Genomic DNA, 22897 nt, shown 5'->3' with positions numbered 1-22897 from the left:
ACTTTGTAGAGATAGTGTGGTTACATCTAACCCATTTTCTGTCTCATCTTGGAGAAACTTGACCTCACTTCTAACTACATTCTACTGACACAAGGTCTAATTCTGATTGGGGACATCTCCATCTTGATGAATACAGAAATTAAATTAAAAAGCACAAAAAACCCCACAAAAAAGCTGGAAATCATCTGAAGGCGAAGATACATCCAAGATATTGTAACTTGACTTTTCTTTTTATGTTTAGTGACTAACGGTCTGTACATTTTCAGTTGTTATTTCTATATATGACATAGAATGATTAGCATGTTGTCCACTTAAGGGTATCAGACACATGTACCAGCAGAGGGATTTTAGAAGGAGAATAAAGGAATTCATGTTTTAATAGCATGTTCTGCTTCTTAATGAACCTTACGGTTTCTTCCCAATAACTTCACAATGGCAACAAAGAGGGTGAAAACATTTTAAAAATTGCTTTCAGTTATGCAAGTTTTGGAAAATGTCCATCTACTTTCTGCAGACTACATTTTAAGTGGAGATTTAGACTATACATTGAGACTGTGGTCTATTGTTAGACACACAAGAGGCACACCTGGAAAAGAATAGCAGGACACCTGGAAAAGAATGGTTCAATCAAGTAGACGCAGCATGGATTCATGAAGGGAAAGTCATGTTTGACTAACTTACTGGAATTTCTTTGAGGATATAACGAGTGCGGTTGACCGAGGGGAACCGGTGGATGTGGTGTATTTAGATTTCCAGAAAGCATTCGATAAGGTGCCTCACAAAATGTTGCTGCATAAGATAAAGGTACATGGAGTTGGGAGTAAAGTGTGAGCGTGGATTGAGGATTGGCTATCTAACAGAAAGCAGAGAGTCGAAATAAATGGGTGCTTTTCCGGTTGGCAATCAGTGACTAATGGCGTGCCACAGGGATCGGTGCTGGGGCCTCAACTATTTACCATATACACAGACAATCTGGAGGAGGGGACCGAGTGTAGGGTAACAAAGTTTACGGATGACACAAAGGTGAGTGGGAAAGCAAATTGCGTGGAGGACACAGAGAGTCTGCAGAGAGATTTGGATAGGCTAAGTGAGTGGGCAAGGATCTGGCAGATGGAGTATAATGTTGGTAAGTGTGAGGTTATCCACTTTGGAAGGAATAATAGTAAAATGGACTATTATTTAAACGGTGAAAAATTACAACATGCTACTGTGCAGAGGGACCTGGGGGTCCTTGTGCATGAATCACAAAAACTCAGTTTGCAGGTGTCAGTTTGCAGGTGCAGCAGGTAATCAAGAAGGTAAATGGAATGTTGGCCTTTATCACGAGAGGGATGGAGTATAAAAGCAGGGAGGTCATGCTGCAACTGTACAGGGTACTGGTGAGGCCGCACCTAGAGTACTGTGTACAATTTTGGTCCCCTTATTTAAGAAAGGATATATTAGCTTTGGAGGGGGTACAGAGAAGGTTCACCAGGTTGATTCCGGAGATGAGGGAGTTAGCTTATGAGGAGAGATTGAGTAGACTGGGCCTGTACTCATTGGAGTTTCGAAGGTTGAGGGGAGATCTTATAGAGACATATAAGATAATGAAGGGGCGAGACAGGGTAGAAGCAGTGAGGTTATTTCAACTTACAATGGAAACAAGAACTAGGGGGCATAGCCTCAAAATACGGGGGAGTCAATTTAGAACAGAGTTGAGGAGGAACTTCTTCTCCCAGAGGGTAGTGAATCTTTGGAATTCTCTGCCCAATGAAGCAGTAGAGGCTACCTCGTTAAATGTGTTTAAGTCACAGATAGATAGATTTTTAACCATTAAGGGAATTAAGGGTTATGGGGAACGGGCGGGTAAGTGGAACTGAACCCACTATCAGATCAGCCATGATCTTATTGAATGGCAGAGCAGGCTTGAGGGGCTAGATGGCCTACTCCTGTTCCTATTTCTTATGTTCTTATGTTCACTCCAGCTCAAGATTAGCAACAAGAAGCCCTGCACAGTGTACACACGAGAAGCTCAACAAAAATGACCATGCAATCAACAAATAATAATCTTGGATCATTACAGAAACGATTTGAAAGGGAGGCAAGATGGAATTGTCTATGCCTCATGTGCCACATTTTGATATATATTCAGAGTCATCCATGTTAGCAATTGTGGCTGCTATATTTCGAAGGTGCATTGGCTGCTTTTGAAATAACAGATAATGTAAGGAAAACAGCCTCACTTCACTACTATGAAGGTGAAGAATCGGAAGATGTTTTTGAGACATCCGAGTAAGATGATAATAACTACGGTTCAGCCACAAAGTACTCCAACAACCTATGGTATGCCATAAAGAAACCTAAAATACAAAACCATTTTTCTGATGCATTTAGCAAGAAGCAAATTGATTGAGGTAACTAGCAACTGAATATGACTTTGGTGTTGTTGAACATGTTGAACAGGAAATCCAAACAGAATTGATCAAAGATTGTCTCTAGTCAACAATGCCACAAAGACATTTTTGAGAAAAACAAGCTGTCAGAGCTACTGGAGTCAGCAAGATCACTAATTGATTTCAGAATCCAGAGCTACTGAGGTTGAGGTTGTCAACACTGACTACCACACTCAAAACTCAACTCCTGTTAACATTGTTCATCATTCATGTGCCAGGAAACCATCTACAAATCAACAACAGCAGCCAAGACAAATTTGACTTGTCCGAAGAATGTTTCCACTGTGTTGCTGCTTAGTCACATCAGACAGAAAGTTCTGTTATGGGAAAACCTTTGAAAAACTCTACCATTTTGCATTGCATTTGTCACGAATCATTGATGAAGACCAATGCCACCAAAAGAATGCCACGGACACATACCATAGCAAAATGACAAGAGAATATAGCCACTATAGAGGCAGATGACTCCTGCATATACTTTGTGTGCCCTTCTGGACACAGCAACTAGTCACATGTAGCAATGGCCATTGGCTGTTCAGGCATAGTTGCTTTCATAGATGCAGGAGTATCTGTTAATGTCACTTGTTAAGGTACAGATCAGAAACTCCAAAGTACGTTATGAAGCCCAAGTAAACCCCAACAGTTTTTGTTTTATTTTGGCATTAGTGTGAGGATAAGGTGTTTCACTACAGATGTGATTCTATTGAACACTGGGAAGATTTTATCAAAACAAACTTTATTTTAATAGTACTGTTTCACGATAATGAATGAATTAGCTTAACGTTTACCAATTGAAATACTTAAATATGACAAGATACAATTTATCTTTATTAGTTACAATTTCAGCAATATTCCGCTTATAGACTTAAACTCTCTTTAAAATTAGTTAGCAACAGACAGGCTTAGGCACTTGGGCTTGGGCTGCCAGTCCTTGAGCCTCCAGAACACCTCTGGAGAGAGAGAAAAAAAAAGAGAGACCTATTTCTCCTAACAAGTCCCATACAGCAGCCTTCAAAGAGAGCGAGACAGACAAAGACACCTCTTGCTTCTTTGAGAACCTGGCAGTAACAGCCTGCTTTTCCCAGTAAGCTTAGCTCTTCCCCTTAAGCACATGACTCTGTAAATTAACGTAATCAAACAAATTAACCTAATCTAACTTAATTAACTCAAATTAAAACAAACACATCCCGAGCTAAAATCAATCATTAACCTGCATTCTCAGCACGTGAGCTGCCTGTTTTGCAGACACATTGGCACGATGTAAAACAGAGCTGAATTTTTAAAATACCCCTCACAAATAACATGATATAAATACATTTCTTAAAGACATAGTATCTTCATACAATGAAGACAAAACATTCAACAAACTCTAGGATTTCCCTGTTCTCTGCAAACCGGGAAATATAGAGTCATAGAGTCATAGAGGTTTACAGCATGGCAACAGACCCTTTGGCCCAACTTGTCCATGCCGTCATATTTTTAAAAATCCCTAAGCTAATCCCAATTGCCCACATTTGGCCCATATCCCTCTATACCCATCGTACCCATGTAACTATCTAAATGCTTTTTAAAAGACAAAATTGTACCCGCCTCTACAACTACCTCTGGCAGCTTGTTCCAGACACTCACCATCCTCTGTGTGAAAAAATTGCCGCTCCGGACACTTTTGTATCTCTCCCCTCTCACCTTAAACCTATGCCCTCTAGTTTTAGACTCCCCTACCTTTGGGAAAAGATATTGACCATCTAGCTGATCTGTGCCCATCATTATTTTATAGACCTCTATAAGATCACCCCTCAGCCTCATACGCTCCAGAGAAAAAAGTCCCAGTCTATCCAGCCTCTCCTTATAACTCAGTTCATCAAGTCCTGGTAGCATCCTAGTAAATATTTTCTGCACTCTTTCTAGTTTAATAATATCCTTTCTATAATAGGGTGACCAGAATTGCACACAGTATTCCAAGTGTGGCCTTACCAATGTCTTGTACAACTTCAACAAGACATTCCAACTCCTGTATTCAATGTTCTGACCGATGAAACCAAGCATGCCGAATGCCTTCTTCACCACTCTGTCCACCTGTGACGCCACTTTCAAGGAGCTATGAACATGTACCCCTAGATCTCTTTGTTCCTCTCCCCAACACCCTACCATTAACTGAGTAAGTCCTGTCCTGGTTCAATCTACCAAAATGCATCACCTCGCATTTGTCTAAATTAAACTCCATCTGCCATTCGTCAGCCCACTCGCCCACGGGCGGCACGATATCACAATGGTTAGCACTGCTGCTTCACAGCTCCAGGGACCTGGGTTCGATTCCCGGCTTGTGTCACTGTCTGTGTGGAGTTTGCACATTCTCCTCGTGTCTGCGTGGGTTTCCTCCGGGTGCTTCGGTTTCCTCCCACAGTCCAAAGATGTGCAGGTTAGGTTGATTGGCCATGCTAAAATTGCCCCTTAGTGTCCTGAGATGTGTAGGTTAGAGGGATTAGTGGGTAAATATGTAGGGATATGGGGGTAGGGCCTGGGTGGGATTGTGGTTGGTGCAGACTCGATGGGCCAAATGGCCTCCTTCTGCACTGCAGGGTTTCTATGATCTATGAATTGATCAAGATCCCGTTGCAATTGGAGATAACTTTCTTCATTATCCACTATGCCACCAATCTTAGTGTCATCTGCAAACTTACTAACCATGCCTCCTATATTCTCATCCAAATCATTAATATAAATGACAAATAACAGTGGACCCAGCACTGAGGCACACCGCTGGTCACAGGCCTCCATTTTGAAAAACAACTCTCTACAACCACCCTCTGGCTTCTGTCAAGAAGCCAATTTTATATCCATTTAGATACCTCACCCTGGATCCCGTGAGATTTAAACTTATGCAACAACCTACCATGCGATACCTTGTCAAAGGCCTTGCTAAAGTCCATGTAGACAACATCAACTGCACTGTCCTCATCTACCTTCTTGGTTACCCCTTCAAAAAACTCAATCAAATTTGTGAGACATAATTTTCCACTCACAAAGCCATGTTGACTGTCCCTAATCAGTCCTTGCATCTCTAAATGCATGTAGATCCTGTCTCTCAAAATACCTTCCAACAATTTACCCACCACAGATGTGAGGCTCACTGGCCTGTAGTTCCCAGGCTTTTCTCTGCAGCCCTTTTTAAATATAGAAAATATAGAAATAAAGAAAATAAATTCCCATAAAACAGTGACAAACCATTGAAAGTTTTTGGGACATTTGAGATACCAGCCTTATTCAAAGACACTAGAAAGAATGCTGTGTTTTATACCATAAAATAAAAATGGAACACAATTATTAGTTTCTGACACAGCAACAGATCTGTATGTGCTTGGAATCATGTATGTAATTCCTATGCATACCAACAGGATTCTTGAATTATATGCTGAATGCTCCACTGGTATTTGGAAACTGAAATGTGTTAAGTGCAAACTACATATGGACCCTAATGTGCTCCCAGTCATGCACCGACCATGATGATTCCATTTTATGTCATAAGGCAGACAGGGAAGGATCGTCAGTGCCTACTAGATCTTAATTAACATCATTGAGAAAATTGGGGTGAGTCCACCCCTTTGGGCCTCACCTATACAAGTCGTCAAGAAACTCGAGAGGAAGAACCAGATTAGAATTTGCATTGACATGTGGTCACTAAATCAAACGTTAGAACAAGAAAGGCCCTTGACAATCGACAATACCATAGAGAAAAGGAATCATGCTAATCATGACCTCAATACAGGTGATCAGCAAATTGAACTTACAGAAAAATCGAACTATCCTACACTCTTCTCCATTGGACCTTTCAATACAAGCGGCTCAACTTTGAAGTCAATTCAGCAGCTGAAGTATTTCAACACATGGTTCAGTCTGCATTTCAATGACTTGAAGACTAAAGAAACATCAATGATGACATTTTCATGTACAGTTACACTGAAAGTGAACTTGAGACATGCCTACATATCTACCTGCAACATCTTAGAGAATGCAACCTCACTTTGAACAAGGATAAGTGATGTTTCAATGAAAGTAGAATTGAATTCTTTAGTCATATGTTCGGCATTCAAGGAGTATCACCTGATCCATAGAAAGCTGAGGCCTTTGCAAATGCTTCACATTGCGCAAACAGACAAGAGGTCAGGAGTCTGTGAGGACACATCACTGTGTACTGTGATCGCTACATTCATGACCTCTCTACTTGATCCATAATATGACAAAGACCACCAAGTGGGTGTGAAGTAAATCACAAAAATAGGTTGTACGCCAAACAATGGTTATCAGCAGGTTGCACAGATATCTATTTAGACTCTGAGTGCATCCGGCTGGTCATGGCTGCAAGCACGGTTGGTGCAGTTCTTGTGAAGAAAGTCAAGGCAGGTGGCCCACCAGGGTCTCAATGGAGAGATAGTGGTGTGTAAATATTGCTGAACTGGTAATTCAGAGGCCACAGCTAATGCTCTGGGGACACAGGCTCAAATCCCACATCGGAATTTAAATTCAATTAATAAAATCTGGAATTGAAAACTAATCTCAGTAATAGTGACCATGAAACTCTCATTGATTGTCATAAAAACCCATCTACTTCACTAATATCCTTTAGAGAAGGAAATCTGCCATCCTTACCTGGCCTGGCCTACATGTCACTCCAAACCCACAACAATGTGGTTGAGTCTCAATTGCCCTCTGAAATGCCCCGAGCAAGAAACTTGGTTCAAGGGCAATTAGAGATGGACAACAAATGCTGGCCTTACCAGCGACACCCACATCCCATCAAAAGAATTAACAAAGGGTTGCAATGGCGAGGAGATTATTAATGCCTGCAGAGCAATTATATTCACAAACAGAGAAAGAAATGCTTTCAATCACATGGGGTACATCTATTTGATGTTACAGATGGCTGCAGCAGATTCCCAACCGTAGGGCAGAATCTTGTTGAGGGTCAGCGGTCTTGACTGCCAGCTGGAGAGCCGGCAACAGACCTGAGCTGCCTCTCTTTGACAAGGCCTGCCAAATTAATAAGGCAATGGTAAGGCCAAAGGCGGGCGTTCTCCTGGAATCAACATTTCAAGGACAGAAATCTTCCTATTGAGAGCTACCAGCCAATCAAAGGCCACCGTTTTTTTTTGCGCAGCAGCACCACAGAAGAGCAGTGGCTATTGCAAGAAAAACACCTAACTGAGTCAGAGGATCTTGAAGCGGCCCAGGCTAAGAAGTACCGTGGGCAGGGAGGGGGCAGGGAGGCGGAGGGGGAGCGGTATGTGGGCCAGTGGAAGAATGATATAGCGGGGTTCGCTGCAAGGCAAAGATGTGGCTCTCAGTGGTGTCCCCCTTTCTGATGTCAAGTTTCTCCGTTGTGCCTTTGATAAAGGAAGCACCAGCCCCGGAGATGACAAGCTGGCTGCAAATCTGCAATGTGGCTGCTGCATGTCGACAGGTTAACTGCCACTGGTTTAATGCCAGTGGTGGTGGTAGTATGAGGCCTTTAGGTGGTTATTAATTGCCCACTAAATGGTCTCAATTGGCAGAGGGGTGGGAAGGATGACCATGGGCCTACCCACCCAGAACTTAATTCAGGCGGAGGCTTGAAGGTGGTAAGCCACTTAAGGCCAATTACATGCCCTTCCTGTCTCAAGCTCACCACTAGTTGGAGCACAAGATTCTGCCCATAGAAATAGTTACATCCACTTCATCGACTTCAGTCGTCCCAAAGCTTGGCCAGATATTCATTTTGTTTAGATTCACAAGGCCAGTGAGAAGTGACAATGATCCCCCTTTCAACATCAATTAGTTCCATAAATTCACCAACTACCTGGGCCTCACTCATCGAAAAATCACACTCCCGTTCCCCAAGAATCTATGGAGGAGACAAGAGATCTATCTATATGTAGTTTGAAAAGGTGATACATACAGCTACAACTGAGAACAAGTCATAGAAGCAAGAGTGGTATCACTTTCTTTACAACTCCCAAGCAACTTCTTGCACATCCTATGTGCATGTATCTTCCTGAGCTACCTCGTGGAGCTAATGGTCGACACATACACAAAGCTGATCGAGAACAGAAGAATTGAATGAGAATAAATGCAGACCAAATCGCCAAATTGAGAGCTACACCACGAAAATTGGGAAGGAAAGTGCTCGTGAAATGTGATGGTCACATTGGAAAGTAAATAAATCCTAATGATATCCAGCCATTTCTTGTGGCCAAAACAAAAGGATCAATGATCACTGCTAAGCGCAGTTCGCAAATCATCACAATGAAATCATCATTCTACAAAGCGCTGAAAAAACCATTCACAAGCACTGAATCCAATTCCAATATCAACATCTTAGATGAAGAAAAAGAGTAAAAACTATATGTCAGGTGATATACTCTCCTGAGAGAACAAGTCCACTGTGCTGCAGTGATTATGTTATGGTTGCTGAACAAGTCTTTTGTCTCATTGTGAATGACTGAGTGCATGATCAAATTAATACAAAATATGTAATAGTGTTACTAAAGTTAAATGTTCATGTTCTGTATATTTTTATAGTATGTAAACACACCAGTGAAACATGCTATGCCTCTCATTTACTAAGAAAGGAAGCAATGTAGTGCATTTTGACTACTTTAGGTTACCATTCATATGTACCAGCAGAGGGAGTCTAGAAGCAGAATAAAGGCATCCATCTTTTAACAGCATGTGCAGCAGTTCTGTTTCTTACTGAATATCACTATTTCTTCCCAAGTGCTTCACACCCGCCAAATATTTGATGTGCTAATCCTGACCCAGCTCTAGTTAGTACTGGATCGGTTGTTTCAGTTTGGTCACAGAATCACCCTATTGATTTGATTTATTATTGTCACATGTATTAGTATACAGTGAAAAGTATTGTTTCTTGCACTATACAGAGCATACTGTTCATAGAGAAGGAAAGGAGAGGCTGCAGAATGTAGTGTTACAATCATAGCTAGGGAGTAGAGAAAGACTGAATTAGAGCATTGCTAGAGAGTTTATAAGAGTTAGAGTTTTAAAAGCATAGAACAAGAGTAAAAGTTAGAATTAAAGGATATGCTGGGTACAGCTCGTAAGAAGTTACCATGCTCTGGTGCCATCTTGGATGATGAGGGGTATCTCTTGAGCACTGGTATGTCCCATCAGAAGTGACATTTGATGTTACAAATGGTGCTGGATTAAATGGATAATATGTGGTCAATGGAATGCAGGAAAGTGTCATATAACTTATAAACATGGCAAACGTTGCCAGGACAGATAGAGAGGTGGGGTTAAAATATAAAAAGGGATATTCTCATTCATTCTGCCTGGGCATTTATGAAAGACAAGTCCTTTTTCAGCTTTTGAAGGCTTTTCTCTTCCTTTCCTGAAACGTGATCTTCACAGCTGGTGGGAACACTGCCAACATTCATTGGAGGTCAATGTCAAGACAAATGACTGGGTACAAAGTCTGCTTTTCCTCTGACTTGATGCTGAGTTTCTGCTGAAGCAGAACGTACCAGCTGGCATGTCTGCATTATTATGTCTACATTAATACCATGCATTATTCTATATTTATACAGTTGATGGGAGGCATATTTTTACTTAAGCATTAGGTGAGTCATGGCCAGATCATTCACAGTAGTTGGACTTCTAACAGGCATTAAATTTCTACAGAATAATGGATACCTGTGAAATGACTATAAGTTAAAAAGGCATTATAAAACTCCCACTGTGGTTGGCTGTTATGGAAACAGCTAATTATCTGCCATAGACAATCAGGTAAGATGCCAGAAAGCAGCTATTTTCTCCAACATGGTTGTTACCCATCTGAAATCGGTTAATAGTGGATGAGTACAGCATAATCTTTTAAGAAATCACTTGACAAATTCTGGGGAAAGGGGTTTATTCAGGTGCATTGAGTGTATATGAACTGGATCACCAAATTGTGGATATAGGAATTCTCCCTCACAAAGAAGCTAAGCTCATTGAAAACTTTCAAAACATAGCTTGATAGGTTTTTGTTGGACAATGGTTTTCAGACTTATCATAGAATCCCTACACTGCAAAAGAGGCCATTTAGCCCATCAAGTCTGCACCAACTCTCAGAGTGTCTTATCCAAGCCTTCTCCCCCGCCTTATCCCTGTAACCCCACACATTTACCATGGCTAATCCATCTAACCTACACATCTTTGGAGACTAAGGGGCAATTTAACCTGGCCATCCACCTAACCTGCTCACCTTTGGACTGTGAGAGGAAATTCGAGCACCCGGAGGAAACCTACACAAACACGGGGAGAATGTGCAAACTCCGCGCAGTCACCCAAGGCTGGAATTGAACCCGGATCCCTGGCGCTATGAGGCAGCAGTGCTAACCACTGTGCCACTCCCTTATAGGACCAAGATGGTGAATGAGTAATGTAACAATCATCCATAATCTATTTGAATGGTAGAACAAACTCAAGGAGCTGAATGGCCTCTTCATGTTCCTCTGCACAACAGACGGTATGGTGACCTTCTGTGCTGTAACCATTCTATGATCCTGTACTCTCCAAAGCTCATTTGATTGTCCTACAAGAAATAGCAAAGGGTTTTCTAAAAGAAAAACCGTCAAACTATTTTTGTGCCTTCTCAAAAATCAAAATTACCAGCGGTTATAGGCATAATGAAAAATATTACACCAACTAGTGCAATAGGAAGTTTTCTCCCCTCACCCTTTTTTATATGTGCATACAATTCAAGTCATTGATGAAAGGAATGAGAGATGCAATACAACTTTTTTTTCTTAACCTTCAAATGCATTTGTATGACTAAAGAACTCTACTTAAAAAGCTAAAGCTCGAGAGAGGCTGGATATTTATAGGAATGTTGTTCCTTGGAGTGATGTGCATGTGTACGTTTGTGTGAATTGGATCTCCATCAGTCTGTGAGCAAATTCACGGAGCTAATTTAAAAAGTCAGATGACTGTCTGACAGAAAGTATAATGCAAGGATTTAGGGATAGATTTAGGCCAAAATGATTGAATAGTTCACATAACAGTTTGTCGTAAATTATTCACCACAGGGTAAGACTATCTGGAGTACATTCATAGTTTTAAATTTTCAGAAGCTTTACTTGGTTGAAAATAAACCTCTTTTGAGAATTTTGAGGTTGAGTTACAGAATCATAGACATGTTACAGTACAGAAGGAAGTCATTTGTTCTGGCCCTTTGAAAGAGAAACTCAGCTAGTCTCACTCCTCTGCCTTTTCCCCATACCCTGCAAATTCTTTTCCTTCAGATCATTTACCAGTTCCCTTTTGAAATCCATGATTGAACCTGCATCTATTGCACTATCAGGCTGTTTCCAGATCCTAACTATTTTTTGCATAAATAAATTTCTCCTCAAATCACCATTGCTCCTTTTGTCAGCCACCTTAAATTGCCGTCCTCTGGCTCTTGACCCTTGTGAGCACTTTGACAATATGGCTATACACTAGGTGGATAGTCTCAAAAGGGTTCAATGTCTCTTCTCATTGCATGATTTCTTACTTAAGTCTCATTTATGAATGACAAATTAAAAGGTATACAGCCAAAAGTGATTTATAAACGTTTGACTATTGCTTGAACCTGCCCTTTGTATGTTTGTTTATCCACCATGACCCCATCCTTGTGGTCCTACATAGGCTTTCATTGCCACAGCATTGCAAGTTAAAAATCCTCATCCTGTCAGATAAGACCTTGTTGCCTTGCCCCACCTCATCTCCTGTGCCAAAATTATAACCTTCTCCCCAATCCTCACATTTTCCAATCTTACTCAATGCCTTGCGTCTTGTGTCTCACTTCCTCTCACCATTGGTAAACATTCCATCAGATGTCTAGGTCCCAAATCTGGAATTCCTTCCCTAAATCCCTCTACACTTTTACCTCCTTTTCTTTCTTTAAAGACATGGCTGAAGGTCCACCTTTTTTGACCCTCTGCAAATATAGCCTCTTTCAATTCAGAGTCCATTCCTTTTTATTGTGCCCTCTGAATTGAATAAGCTACTTGTTCACATTAAAGCTGCTCTATCAGTCAAATTTGCTGTTGTTTCCATTGCTAAGTTAACCATTTCTATTTGGGCTTCTTTCACGCCAACAAGAAATAGATTACGTTTCATTTCTCTGTAACAATTACAACAGCTCAGCTACGAGGGTCTGATTGAAAGAATTAGCAGATGCTTTGTTTAGGATGAAGGAATTAGAGTGGTTGACCATAGTTTTTAACAAAATGACTCTTCAAGCAGAGGTGGTTGAAATTCTTTAGATGAAAAAACACAAATATTGAAATACAATCCTCACAACTGGAACATACCAAAATGTGAAAATATTGGGGAGAAAAAGACTAACCTGCCCCACTAAACCATGGCCAGACTGCCAGAGATAGGAATATGACCAGAAAATACAGGAAAAACATAGCAGCTCCGGCAGCATTTGTGGAGAGAGAAACAGAGTTAACGTTTTGAGTCCAGATGACTCTTCTACAGCAGCTCTGAAGAACAGTCATACAGACATGAAACGTTAACTTTGCTTCTCTCTCCACAGATGCTGCCAGACCTACTGACTTTCTCCAGCATTTTCTGTTTTTATTTCACATTTCCAGCTGCTGCAGTATTTTATTATTACTGATCAATAGGACTTTACTCTCGACCTTACTCCCATCCCGCGACCTCCTGGAAGAACCAAGTACACAAAAAAAACCCGCCAGGACCAAGAGCGGGAAAGGCAGCCCCTCCGACCCTTGTCCACGCTGTCACAACACAAACAATGAGACAGCTGCATGAGCATTTTCACATTCCAGTCTGGACACAGGTGGAAAGACTTCCACCACCAGCTGGAATGCTAGAGCAGACTGTGATCATTTTGCAAGAGTACAAGTGCTTCTGGCACTTTAAAGCAGTCTCAGTAAAAAGTGGAATGACTTTTACAGATGGATTTCACACTCTTTTGTTTGGTTAGTGTCAAGTAATCACTTGTATTGGATGAAGGAAAACCTCAAATGTAACATATTTGAGGTTTTGTGAGAAGGGAGCAGAGTGAGAGCTGAAGGGCTTTGGCTCAGCGGGCTTCGGCGTAAACAGGCAGAGGCAGGGTAGGTGTGTCCCCCCCAACCCAACGTTTAACTCTTATTTCTTCCCCTGCGGATTCTGAGGAAAAAGGGAAATATGAATGTGAAGCCAGCTTGCTTTGCTCAGTGCCAGATGTGGGAGGTCGTGGAGTCGCCTAACCTCCCAGAGGTACATATCTGCGTGAGGTGTATTGAGCTGCGGCTCCTAAGGGACCGAGTTAGGGAACTGGAGCTGCAGCTCGAGGACATTCATCTGGTCAGGGAAAACGAGGAGGTGATAGATAGGAGTTATAGGCAGGTGGTAACACCGGGGCCTCAAGCATCAGGTGAGTGGGTCACAGTTAGGAAAGGGAAGAGTCAGGTGGTTCAGAGTACCCCAGTGGTTGTGCTCCTTAAGAATAAGTACTCTTGTTTGAGTACTGTTGGGGGGGACAGCCAACTTGGGGGAAGCAGCAGTGGTCGTGCCTCCTGTGCGGAGTCCAGCCCTGTAGCAAAATAAAAGGTAAGGAAGGAGTAGGAAGGCAGTGGTGATTGGGCACTCCACAGTGAGGGGGTCAGACAGGCGTTTCTGTGGAAGAAGTCGAGAAACGCGGATTCTGGTTTGCCTCCCTGGAGCCGGGATCAGGGATGTTTCCGACAGGATCCAAGAAATCCTTAAGTGGGAGGGAGAGGAGCCAGAGGTTGTGATGCATACTGGTACTGCCGACGTAGGCAGGAAAGGGGAAGGGGTTATGAAAAGAGAATATAGGGAGTTAGGTAGGGAGTTAAGTAAAAGGAATGCTAAGGTAGTAATCTCAGGATTGCTACCTGTGCCACAAGACAGTGAGGGAAGGAACGGAATAAGGTGGAGGATGAATGAGTGGCTGAGGGATTGGAGCAGGGGGCAAGGATTTGGGTTCCTGGATCATTGGGACCTCTTTAGGGGCAGGTGCGACCTGTACAAAAAGGACGGGTTTCACTTAAATCCCAAGGGGACCAATATTCTGGTGGGAAGGTTTGCTAAGGTTACTGGGAACGGTTTAAACTAGAATGGTTGGGGGGTGGGAATCAAAATGTGGTGACTGGGAGAGAGGAGGTTAGAGTAAAAATAAGAGGGGCTGGTCGGCAGTGTGAGAGGGAGGATAGGCAGGTGAAGGGGAAGGGGAGCTCTCAGACCGAAGGGTTGAGGTGTGTTTATTTTAACGCAAGGAGTATAGTGAACAAAGTGGATGAGCTTAGAGCGTGGATCGCTGCCTGGAAGTGTGATGTGGTGGCCATTACAGAGACTTGGTTATCTCAGGGTCAGGACTGGGTACTTCAAGTGCCGGGTTTCACATGTTTCAGGAGGGACAGGGAAGGAGGCAAAAGAGGTGGGGGAGTGGCACTGTTGATCAGGGATAGTGTCACGGCTGCAGAAAAGATGGATGTCACGGAAGGATAGTCTACGGAATCTCTGTGGGTGGAGGTTAGGAACAGGAAGGGGTCGGTAACTTTACTGTGTGTTTTCTATAGGCCGCCCAATAGTAGCAGAGATGTGGAGGAGCAGATTGGGAAGCAGATTCTGGAGAGGTGTGATAATAACAGAGTGGTCGTGATGGGAGATTTTAATTTCCCAAATATCGATTGGAATATCCCTAGGGTAAGGGGTTTAGATGGAGAGGAGTTTGTTAGGTGTGTTCAGGAGAGCTTCCTGACACAGTATGTGGATAAGCCTACAAGAGGAGAGGCTGTGCTTGATTTGATATTAGGGAATGAACCTGGGCAGGTGTCAGGTCTATCAGTGGGAGATAGTTTTGGGGATAGTGATCATAACTCTATCTCCTTTACACTAGCATTGGAGAGAGATAGGATCAGCCGAGCTAGGAAAGTGTTTATCTGGAGTAAGGGCAACTATGATGCTATTAGGCAGGAAATTAGAGGCATAAATTGGAAGGAGGTTTCCTCAGGGAAATCTATGGAAGAAATGTGACAAATTTTCGAGGAAAATTTGTCAGGAGCTCTGAACGGCAATGTTCTGGTGCGACAGGGGAGTTATGGTAGGTTATAGGAACTGTGGTGCACGAAAGCTGTAACGGATTTAGTCAGGAAGAAAACAAAAGCCTACAAAAGGTTCAGGGAGCTAGGTAATGTTAGAAATCCAGAAGAGTACACGACTAGTAGGAAGGAACTAAAGAGGGAAATTAGAAGAGCCAGGAGGGGACATGAGAAGGCCTTGGCAGACAGGATAAAGGAAAACCCCAAGGCATTCTACAAGTATGTGAAGAGCAAGAGGATAAGATGTGAAGGAGTAGGACCTATCAAATGTGACGGTGGGAAAGTCTGTATAGAACCGGTAGAAATAGCAGAGATACTCAATGAATACTTTGCTTCAGTATTCACAGTGGAAAAGGATCTTGGTAGTTGCAGTGCAGACTTGCAGTGGACTGAGAAGATTGAGCATGTGGGCATTAGGAAAGGGGATGTGTTGGAGCTGTTGAAAAGCATCAAGTTAGATAAATTGCCGGGACCAGATGGGATACCCCAGGTTACTGTGGGAGGCGGGGGAAGAGATTGCTGATCCTCTGGCGATGATCTTTGCATCATCAATGGAGACGGGAGAGGTTCCAGAGGATTGGAGGATGGCGGATGTGGTTCCGTTATTCAAGAAAGGGAGAAGAGATAGCCCAGGAAATTATAGACTGGTGAGTCTAACCTCAGTGGTAGGTATGTTGATGGAGAAGATCTTGAGAGGCAGGATTTACGAACATTTGGAAAGGAATAGTATGATCAGAAGTAGCCGGCACGGCTTTGTCCGAGGCAGATCATGCCTTATGAGTCTGATTGAGTTTTTGAAGATGTGACTAGACACTTAGACGGGGGAAGAGCGGTAGATGTGGTTTATATGGATTTCAGTAAAGCGTTTGATAAGGTGCCCCATGCAAGACTTATGGAGAAAGTGAAGGGGTGTGGGATACAAGGGGACGTTGCTTTGTGGATTCAGAACTGGCTTGCCCACAGAAGGCAAAGAGTGGTTGTAGATGGGTCTTTTTCAGTGTGGAGGTCGGTCACCAGTGGGGTGCCACAGGGATCTGTTCTGGGACCCTTGCTCTTTGTGATTTTTATAAATGACCTGGATGAGGAAGTGGAAGGATGGGTTGGTAAGTTTGCTGATGACACAAAGGTTGGAGGTGTTGTGGATAGTGTAGAGGGATGTCAGCAGTTGCAACAAGACATAGATAAGATGCAAGACTGGGCGGAGAAGTGGCAGATGGACTTCAGCCCAAATAAGTGTGTGGTGGTTCATTTTGGCAGGTCGAATAGGATGGAAGAATATAATATTAAGGGTAAGACGCTTGGCAGTGTGGAAGAACAGAGGGATCTTGGGGTCCGGGTTCATAGGACGCTCAAAGCGGCGTCGCAGGTAGAGGCTGTGGTTAAGAAGGCGTATGGAATACTGGCCTTCATCAAAAGAGGAATTGAGTTTAGAAATCGGGAGATAATGCTGCAGCTGTATAGGACACTGGTCAGACCCCACCTGGAGTACTGTGCCCAGTTCTGGTCGCCTCATTACAGAAAGGATGTGGAAGCCACAGAACGGCTGCAGAGGAGATTTACGAGGATGTTGCCGGGATTAAGTGGTATGCCTTATGAGGATAAATAGAGAGAGCTAGGTCTATTCTCCTTGGAGAGGCGAAGGATGAGAGGTGACCTGATAGAGGTGTATAAGATGTTGAGAGGTATTGATAGAGTGGATTCTCAGAGGCTTTTACCCAGGGCTGAAATGGTTGTCACAAGAGGCCACAGGCTTAGGGTGCTGGGGAATAGGTATAGAGGAGATGTTAGGGGTAAGTTTTTCACTCAGAGGGTGGTGGTGCGTGGAATCGGCTGCCGATAGTGGTGGTGGAAGCGGATTCGATTGAGTCTTTTAAGAGACTTTTGGATAGGTTCATGGAGGTTAGTAAGATAGAGGGTTATAGATGAGCCTAGAAGGTAAGGAAATTGTTCGGCGCAACTTGTGGGCCGAAGGGCCTGTTTGTGTTGTAGCTTTTCTATGTTCTATGTTCTATATATTGTAAAAGGAGGTTTTTGTGCACCATTCATAAGTTAATGATCCAACACATAAAATGATTTAAAGATTCCTCTTTAAATCTAGTCATCAGTGGTAGAAATCACTACTATGGTTTGGAACCAGGTTAATTTATTGCAGTGGGCATTACTCGTCCAGCCAATTCCTCAAATGTTTTAAAGTTTAAGTTTAAATTTTATTTATTAGTATCACAATTAGGCTTACATTTACACATCAATGAAGTTACTGTGAAAATCCCCGAGTCGCCACACTCCAGCACTGTTTGGGTACACTGAGGGAGAATTTTCTCATGGCTAATGCACCTAACCAGCACGTCTTTTGGATTGTAGGAGGAAACCCACGCAGACACGGGGAGAACATGCAGACTCCACACGGACAGTGACCCAAGCTGGGAATCAAACTGGTGCTGTGAGGCAGCAGTGCCACTGTGCCATCCCAGTGACAGTTAAAAATTATGTTTTCTCCCCTCCGCCAAAGTTAGAGAGTTATTTCCCAATCCAGTTCCTCACCTCTGATTACTGATCACGAGCAGGTCCGGGCTGACCAATAGCACACTACACATGTCTCTGAGTTTGGTGCAGGCTCTGTTTGCTCGCCATGTTCAGCATATCATTTTGCCTGATTCATTGGCCTGGATTTTATTTGTGATGTATGCTCATTCCATCACCAGGGTGTGCAACAGACCTGTATGGTGAGGTACAGAGTGATTTTAGCACCATGGCCTCATTTTTGTATCCTGTCATGATCCCAGTTTCAATCCTGCAGAAATCACTGTCTGGCCACTGGCAAAAATTGGGCAGTAGGAATGTTCCCCAGGAATGAGGTAAATCTGGGTGGGATGGATGGAAGAGGGAGGGAGCGGGAGAAGCCAGGGACAAGGGATGCCAAATATTTCCTGCTGGGGTCCAGAAGAGCCCTCCTTGCTTATCCTGATCACCATGAAAATATAAAGAATTAGTGGCCTATGTCTTTTCGGGCGCTGAATCAAGTCCAATTGATACATTTAGCAAGAAGCCTGCCTTCTTGGTGTACTATCTAGCCATCTGAAATTGTGCTGTGAGAGGGATGATTCCATATTTTATGTCCAATGTAATCCAGTCACTGTGTGATATGGAAGAATTCACCCCTCTGAACTTGTCGCATTCCCAAATTTAGCTCTTTTTAAATTTCTTGGGAGTACAGAGAGAGTGAGAAAGTTTCCGCTGTGCACTGGTTTTAAGGAAATTGTTAGCACCTTCATAAAAGAAAAGTTCAGCACTTGGAACACCATAGCATTCAAGGCTACAGACCAAGTGCTAGAAAAAACGATTCAAATAGATAGTTGCTTGATGGCCAGCACAGACATGATGGGCCAAAGGATCTTCTTTGTGTTGTGAGACTCTGAGTGAGCAGTCTTGTGACTCAGTCTCTGGCTCAAGTCCCACTCCAGGCCTTATTGGTGATGGAAAGAGCATTTATGATGTGTTCAACTGGGTTGATAATCAATCTGGTCATCCTTCCAGTAGATCCATAAGATGTAAGAGTAAGAGATATTTCTGTTCAGTCTTTACTGAAACACATTTTTATGAAGATGTGACTAGTGCGGTTGACGGAGGGGAACCGGAGGATGCGATGTTTTTGGATTTCCAAAAGGCGTTTGATAAGGTGCCTCACAAAAGGTTGCTGAAGAAGATTGGGTCACACGGAATTGGGGGCAGGGTGTTAGCATTGATTGGGGATTGGCTATCCGACAGGAAGCAGAGAGTCGGAATAAATGGGTGCTTTTCTGGTTGGCGGATGGTAACTAGTGGCGTGCCGCAGGGATCGGTACTGGGGCCTCAACTATTTACCATTTATATAGACGATCTGGAGGAGGGGACTGAGTGTAGGGTAACAAAGTTTTCAGACGACACAAAGATAAGTGGAAAAGTGAATCGTGTGGAGGGTGTAGAAGGTCTGCAGAGAGATTTGGACAGGCTGAGTGAGTGGGCGAGGATCTGGCAGATGGAGTATAACGTTGACAAATGCGAGGTTATTCACTTTGGAGGAAATAATAGCAAATTGGATTATTATCTAAATAGAAAAAAATTGCAACATGCTACTGTGCAAAGGGACCTGGGGGTCCTTGTGCATGAGACGCAAAAACCCAGTCTGCAGGTGCAACAGGTGATCAAGAAGTCAAATGGGATGTTGGCCTATATCGCAAGGGGGATAGAATATAAAAGCAGAGATGTCTTGCTGCATCTGTACATGGCATTGGTGAGGCCGCAGCTGGAATACTGTGTGCAGTATTTGACCCCCTTATTTGCGGAAGGATATATTGGCCTTGGAGGGAGTGCAGAGAAGGTTCACCAGGCTGATACCGGAGATGAGGGGTGTTGATTATGAGGAGACACTGAGCAGATTGGGTCTGTACTCGTTGGAATTTAGAAGGCTGACGGGGGGATCTTATAGAGACTTATAAGATAATGAAGGGACTGGATAGGGTAGAGGTGGAGAGATTCTTTCCACTTAGAAAGGAAGCTAGAATTAGAGGGCACAGCCTCAAAATAAAGGGGGGTCAGTTTAGGACAGAGTTGAGGAGGAACTTCTTCTCTCAGAGGGTGGTGAATCTCTGTAATTCTCTGCCCACTGAAGTGGTGGAGGCTACCTCGTTGAATATGTTTAAATCACGGATAGATGGATTCCTGATAGGTAAGGTCATTAGGGGTTATAGGGATCAGGCGGGTAAGTGGAACTGATCCACTTCAGATCAGCCATGATCTTATTGAATGGCGGGGCAGGCTCGAGGGGCTAGATGGCCTACTCCTGCTCCTATTTCTTATGTTCTTACACCTTGCAGTGTGTGTCAATGTGTATTTACTCCTGTAAAGATTTTGAGGAGGACTACGTCCTACACTGGATCAACACAGCCATAGAAGAAGAACATAGCAGTTTAAATTTCTGCTCTAAGCAATGAAAAGAGGAAATTTGCTCTCACTGTGGTTTCTTATGCTATAATTAACCACAAAAGGAGCACTACAGTGAACAAAGCCACTTCATCTTCATTAGCCTGAATGTATTTAAAAATTAGAAATAAAAGATCGGGCCAGTTTCCAGCTCACAGGAAAGGCAACTGTTTTGGTATCTAATATTGGGTTGTGCTGAGTCAAAAGCCCCGAATTCCCCATTCATAAATACAACTCAAAAGATCACTGTACTCAGAAGGCACACTGATGAGAAAGGTCACTTCATTTCCAACCACAAACTACACAAAGATAGAACTCAGCAACATCCTGTAAATGCATATCTATAATGAAGCCAGACTCATCTCTGAACATAACTGTCTGTCTCCAGGCAACAGAACTGTCAGTGTTACCTTGTGATAGCATGCATCCTTTGATACCCATATGCTGGCTTAAGAACAGGAGTAACTCCTCGGGGCCATTACATAGATTGACATAGGGGCTACAATGCAGAAACAGGCTATTTGACCAACTGGTCTATATTTCACGTGAGCCAACTCTCGCTCCTCCTTTAACCCCATCAGTACATCCTTCTATTCATTTGTCCCTTATGTGTTTAACCAGCTTCTCCTTAAAAGCATCCATGTTAGTCACCTCAACTACTTGTTGAGGTAGCAATTCAATTAGATCACAGCTGATCACAGTGGGCCGAAGGGCCTCTTTCTGTGCTGTGACTCTATGATTCACGCCTCAGTTCCATTTTCCTGCTTTTGTTTCATATTCCTTTGTAGCTTTGCCCAACACAAAAAGCTGTTGATCTTACACATGAAAGCTTTTTCTAGCTGACACCTCAGTATTGCCTGAATTCAGTTCTCCCTCTGCTGCAAGTAGGTCCCTCTATCTACAAAGAGCCTTCAAGTGACTGACTAACCAGATTATCAACAATTGTTTCTTCCTCTTTTCCAGATTCACTCAGACTCTGACAAGGGAGATGGCTCTATAAAGTACACCATATCAGGGGAGGGTGCCGGCACGGTTTTCATTATTGACCAGATTACTGGAGATATCCATGCCACAGAGCGATTGGATCGTGAAGAGAAAACCTACTACACGCTTCGAGCTCAGGCACGGGACCGACTGACTGACAGACCCTTGGAACCCGAATCAGAATTTATTATCAAAGTCCAGGATATTAATGACAGTGAGCCCAAGTTTCTCGATGGACCATATGTTGGCAGCGTGCCTGAATTGTCGCCTGTAGGTAAGGAGGTCCAGGTTGTTTTGCATGTGTCATCTCTTGCATTGATTGTTCAGTCTTGAAATTGAACCACGGTTGCCACTGACATTCACAAAGACCCCAGTTGCAGAAGCAGACAACCTTTCATTTTTGCTATGCAGTTTGGAACCTTTTGATCCTATTTTGGTCATGAGTATGTCTTTGCACAGTGTGGCATTTGCACAACAACGGGCATGACTTGCATGACTGTCACTTCAGAAGTCCAGATGTTTGTTTTAGTTAAAAGGAAAACTATTTACCAAACCTTTGGAGAAGGCTTCGGTCAACCACCTCAATGAAAAGCTTTATTGGAGCACAATATTTTCAGAACTGAATAAGCTGAAAGAATAATTGGTTTTCAATGAAGTTTGCATTTATATTGCGACGTGTAGAAAATGACTTACTTTCAGTTTGACTGATATTATGGCTGAATTACATGCATATCCTTTCTATCAGTTGGTTTGAACTTCAACAACATATGAAGTTTACTGTATTACAGAAAACAAGAAGTTTTAGGGCATTTGCCAGTCTGTTCTTATGTCCTGATTTGAGTGCATTTTGCTAAAATTGTGGAAGAGAAAATTTAGATCGATTGGGCCGGATTTTCAATTTCCAGTGGGGTCGGGAACGGGTGAGCATGTGATTTAAAAATTCAATTACTGGAGACATCTTTGGATCCCGATATGCCCTGATTTTCAAAGGGAGAGCGGAAGGGTGAATGGGGAACCAGTTTGCCCCCAGAAAATGGCCTGTTGAGGAGCTGGTTAACCGGCCGGGGGAGTGAGAAGGGTATTTTCGCTGGGCCCTGGGGCATCTTTTACTAGATCGAACACATTTCCTCTCAATTGGCTGTATGGCCACTTGGTTGAATGTTTCTGCTGCTGGTCCCCTGATTTGCCGCCAGTCCTCTTTGGTGAGACAGCAGCAGTTTCCATCCTGGCTGCAATCTACTTTTGCCACTCACTCTCAGCAGCAGTTCCTGCAACCTGAAGATATCAGTGTCAATAATTGGGCACCAAATTCACTTCCTGTCCAATTAGGGAATTTACATTTCAAAAGAACCTCAGGTGAAATTATCCAAGGGTTGGGGTCGCAACCTTGAGTGGAAAATCCAGTCTATTATGTTGCTATTAACC

General features: G+C 43.0%; 1 protein-coding gene across 1 annotated transcript in view; it reads left to right on the top strand.

The window, feature by feature from the left end:
- cdh22 (cadherin 22) overlaps positions 1-22897 on the top strand; it is a 767168-nt gene that overhangs the window by 41302 nt on the left and 702969 nt on the right. Inside the window, exon 2 of the mRNA XM_078236055.1 lies at positions 21452-21746. Coding sequence (XP_078092181.1) covers positions 21452-21746 — 295 coding nt within the window. The remainder of the gene's footprint in view (positions 1-21451; positions 21747-22897) is intronic.

Source organism: Mustelus asterias, chromosome 20 (assembly GCF_964213995.1).
Source record: "Mustelus asterias chromosome 20, sMusAst1.hap1.1, whole genome shotgun sequence".
Taxonomy (NCBI): domain Eukaryota; kingdom Metazoa; phylum Chordata; class Chondrichthyes; order Carcharhiniformes; family Triakidae; genus Mustelus; species Mustelus asterias.
Note: the sequence above shows the minus strand (reverse complement) of the source record. Positions and strands in the feature narration are given on the sequence as shown.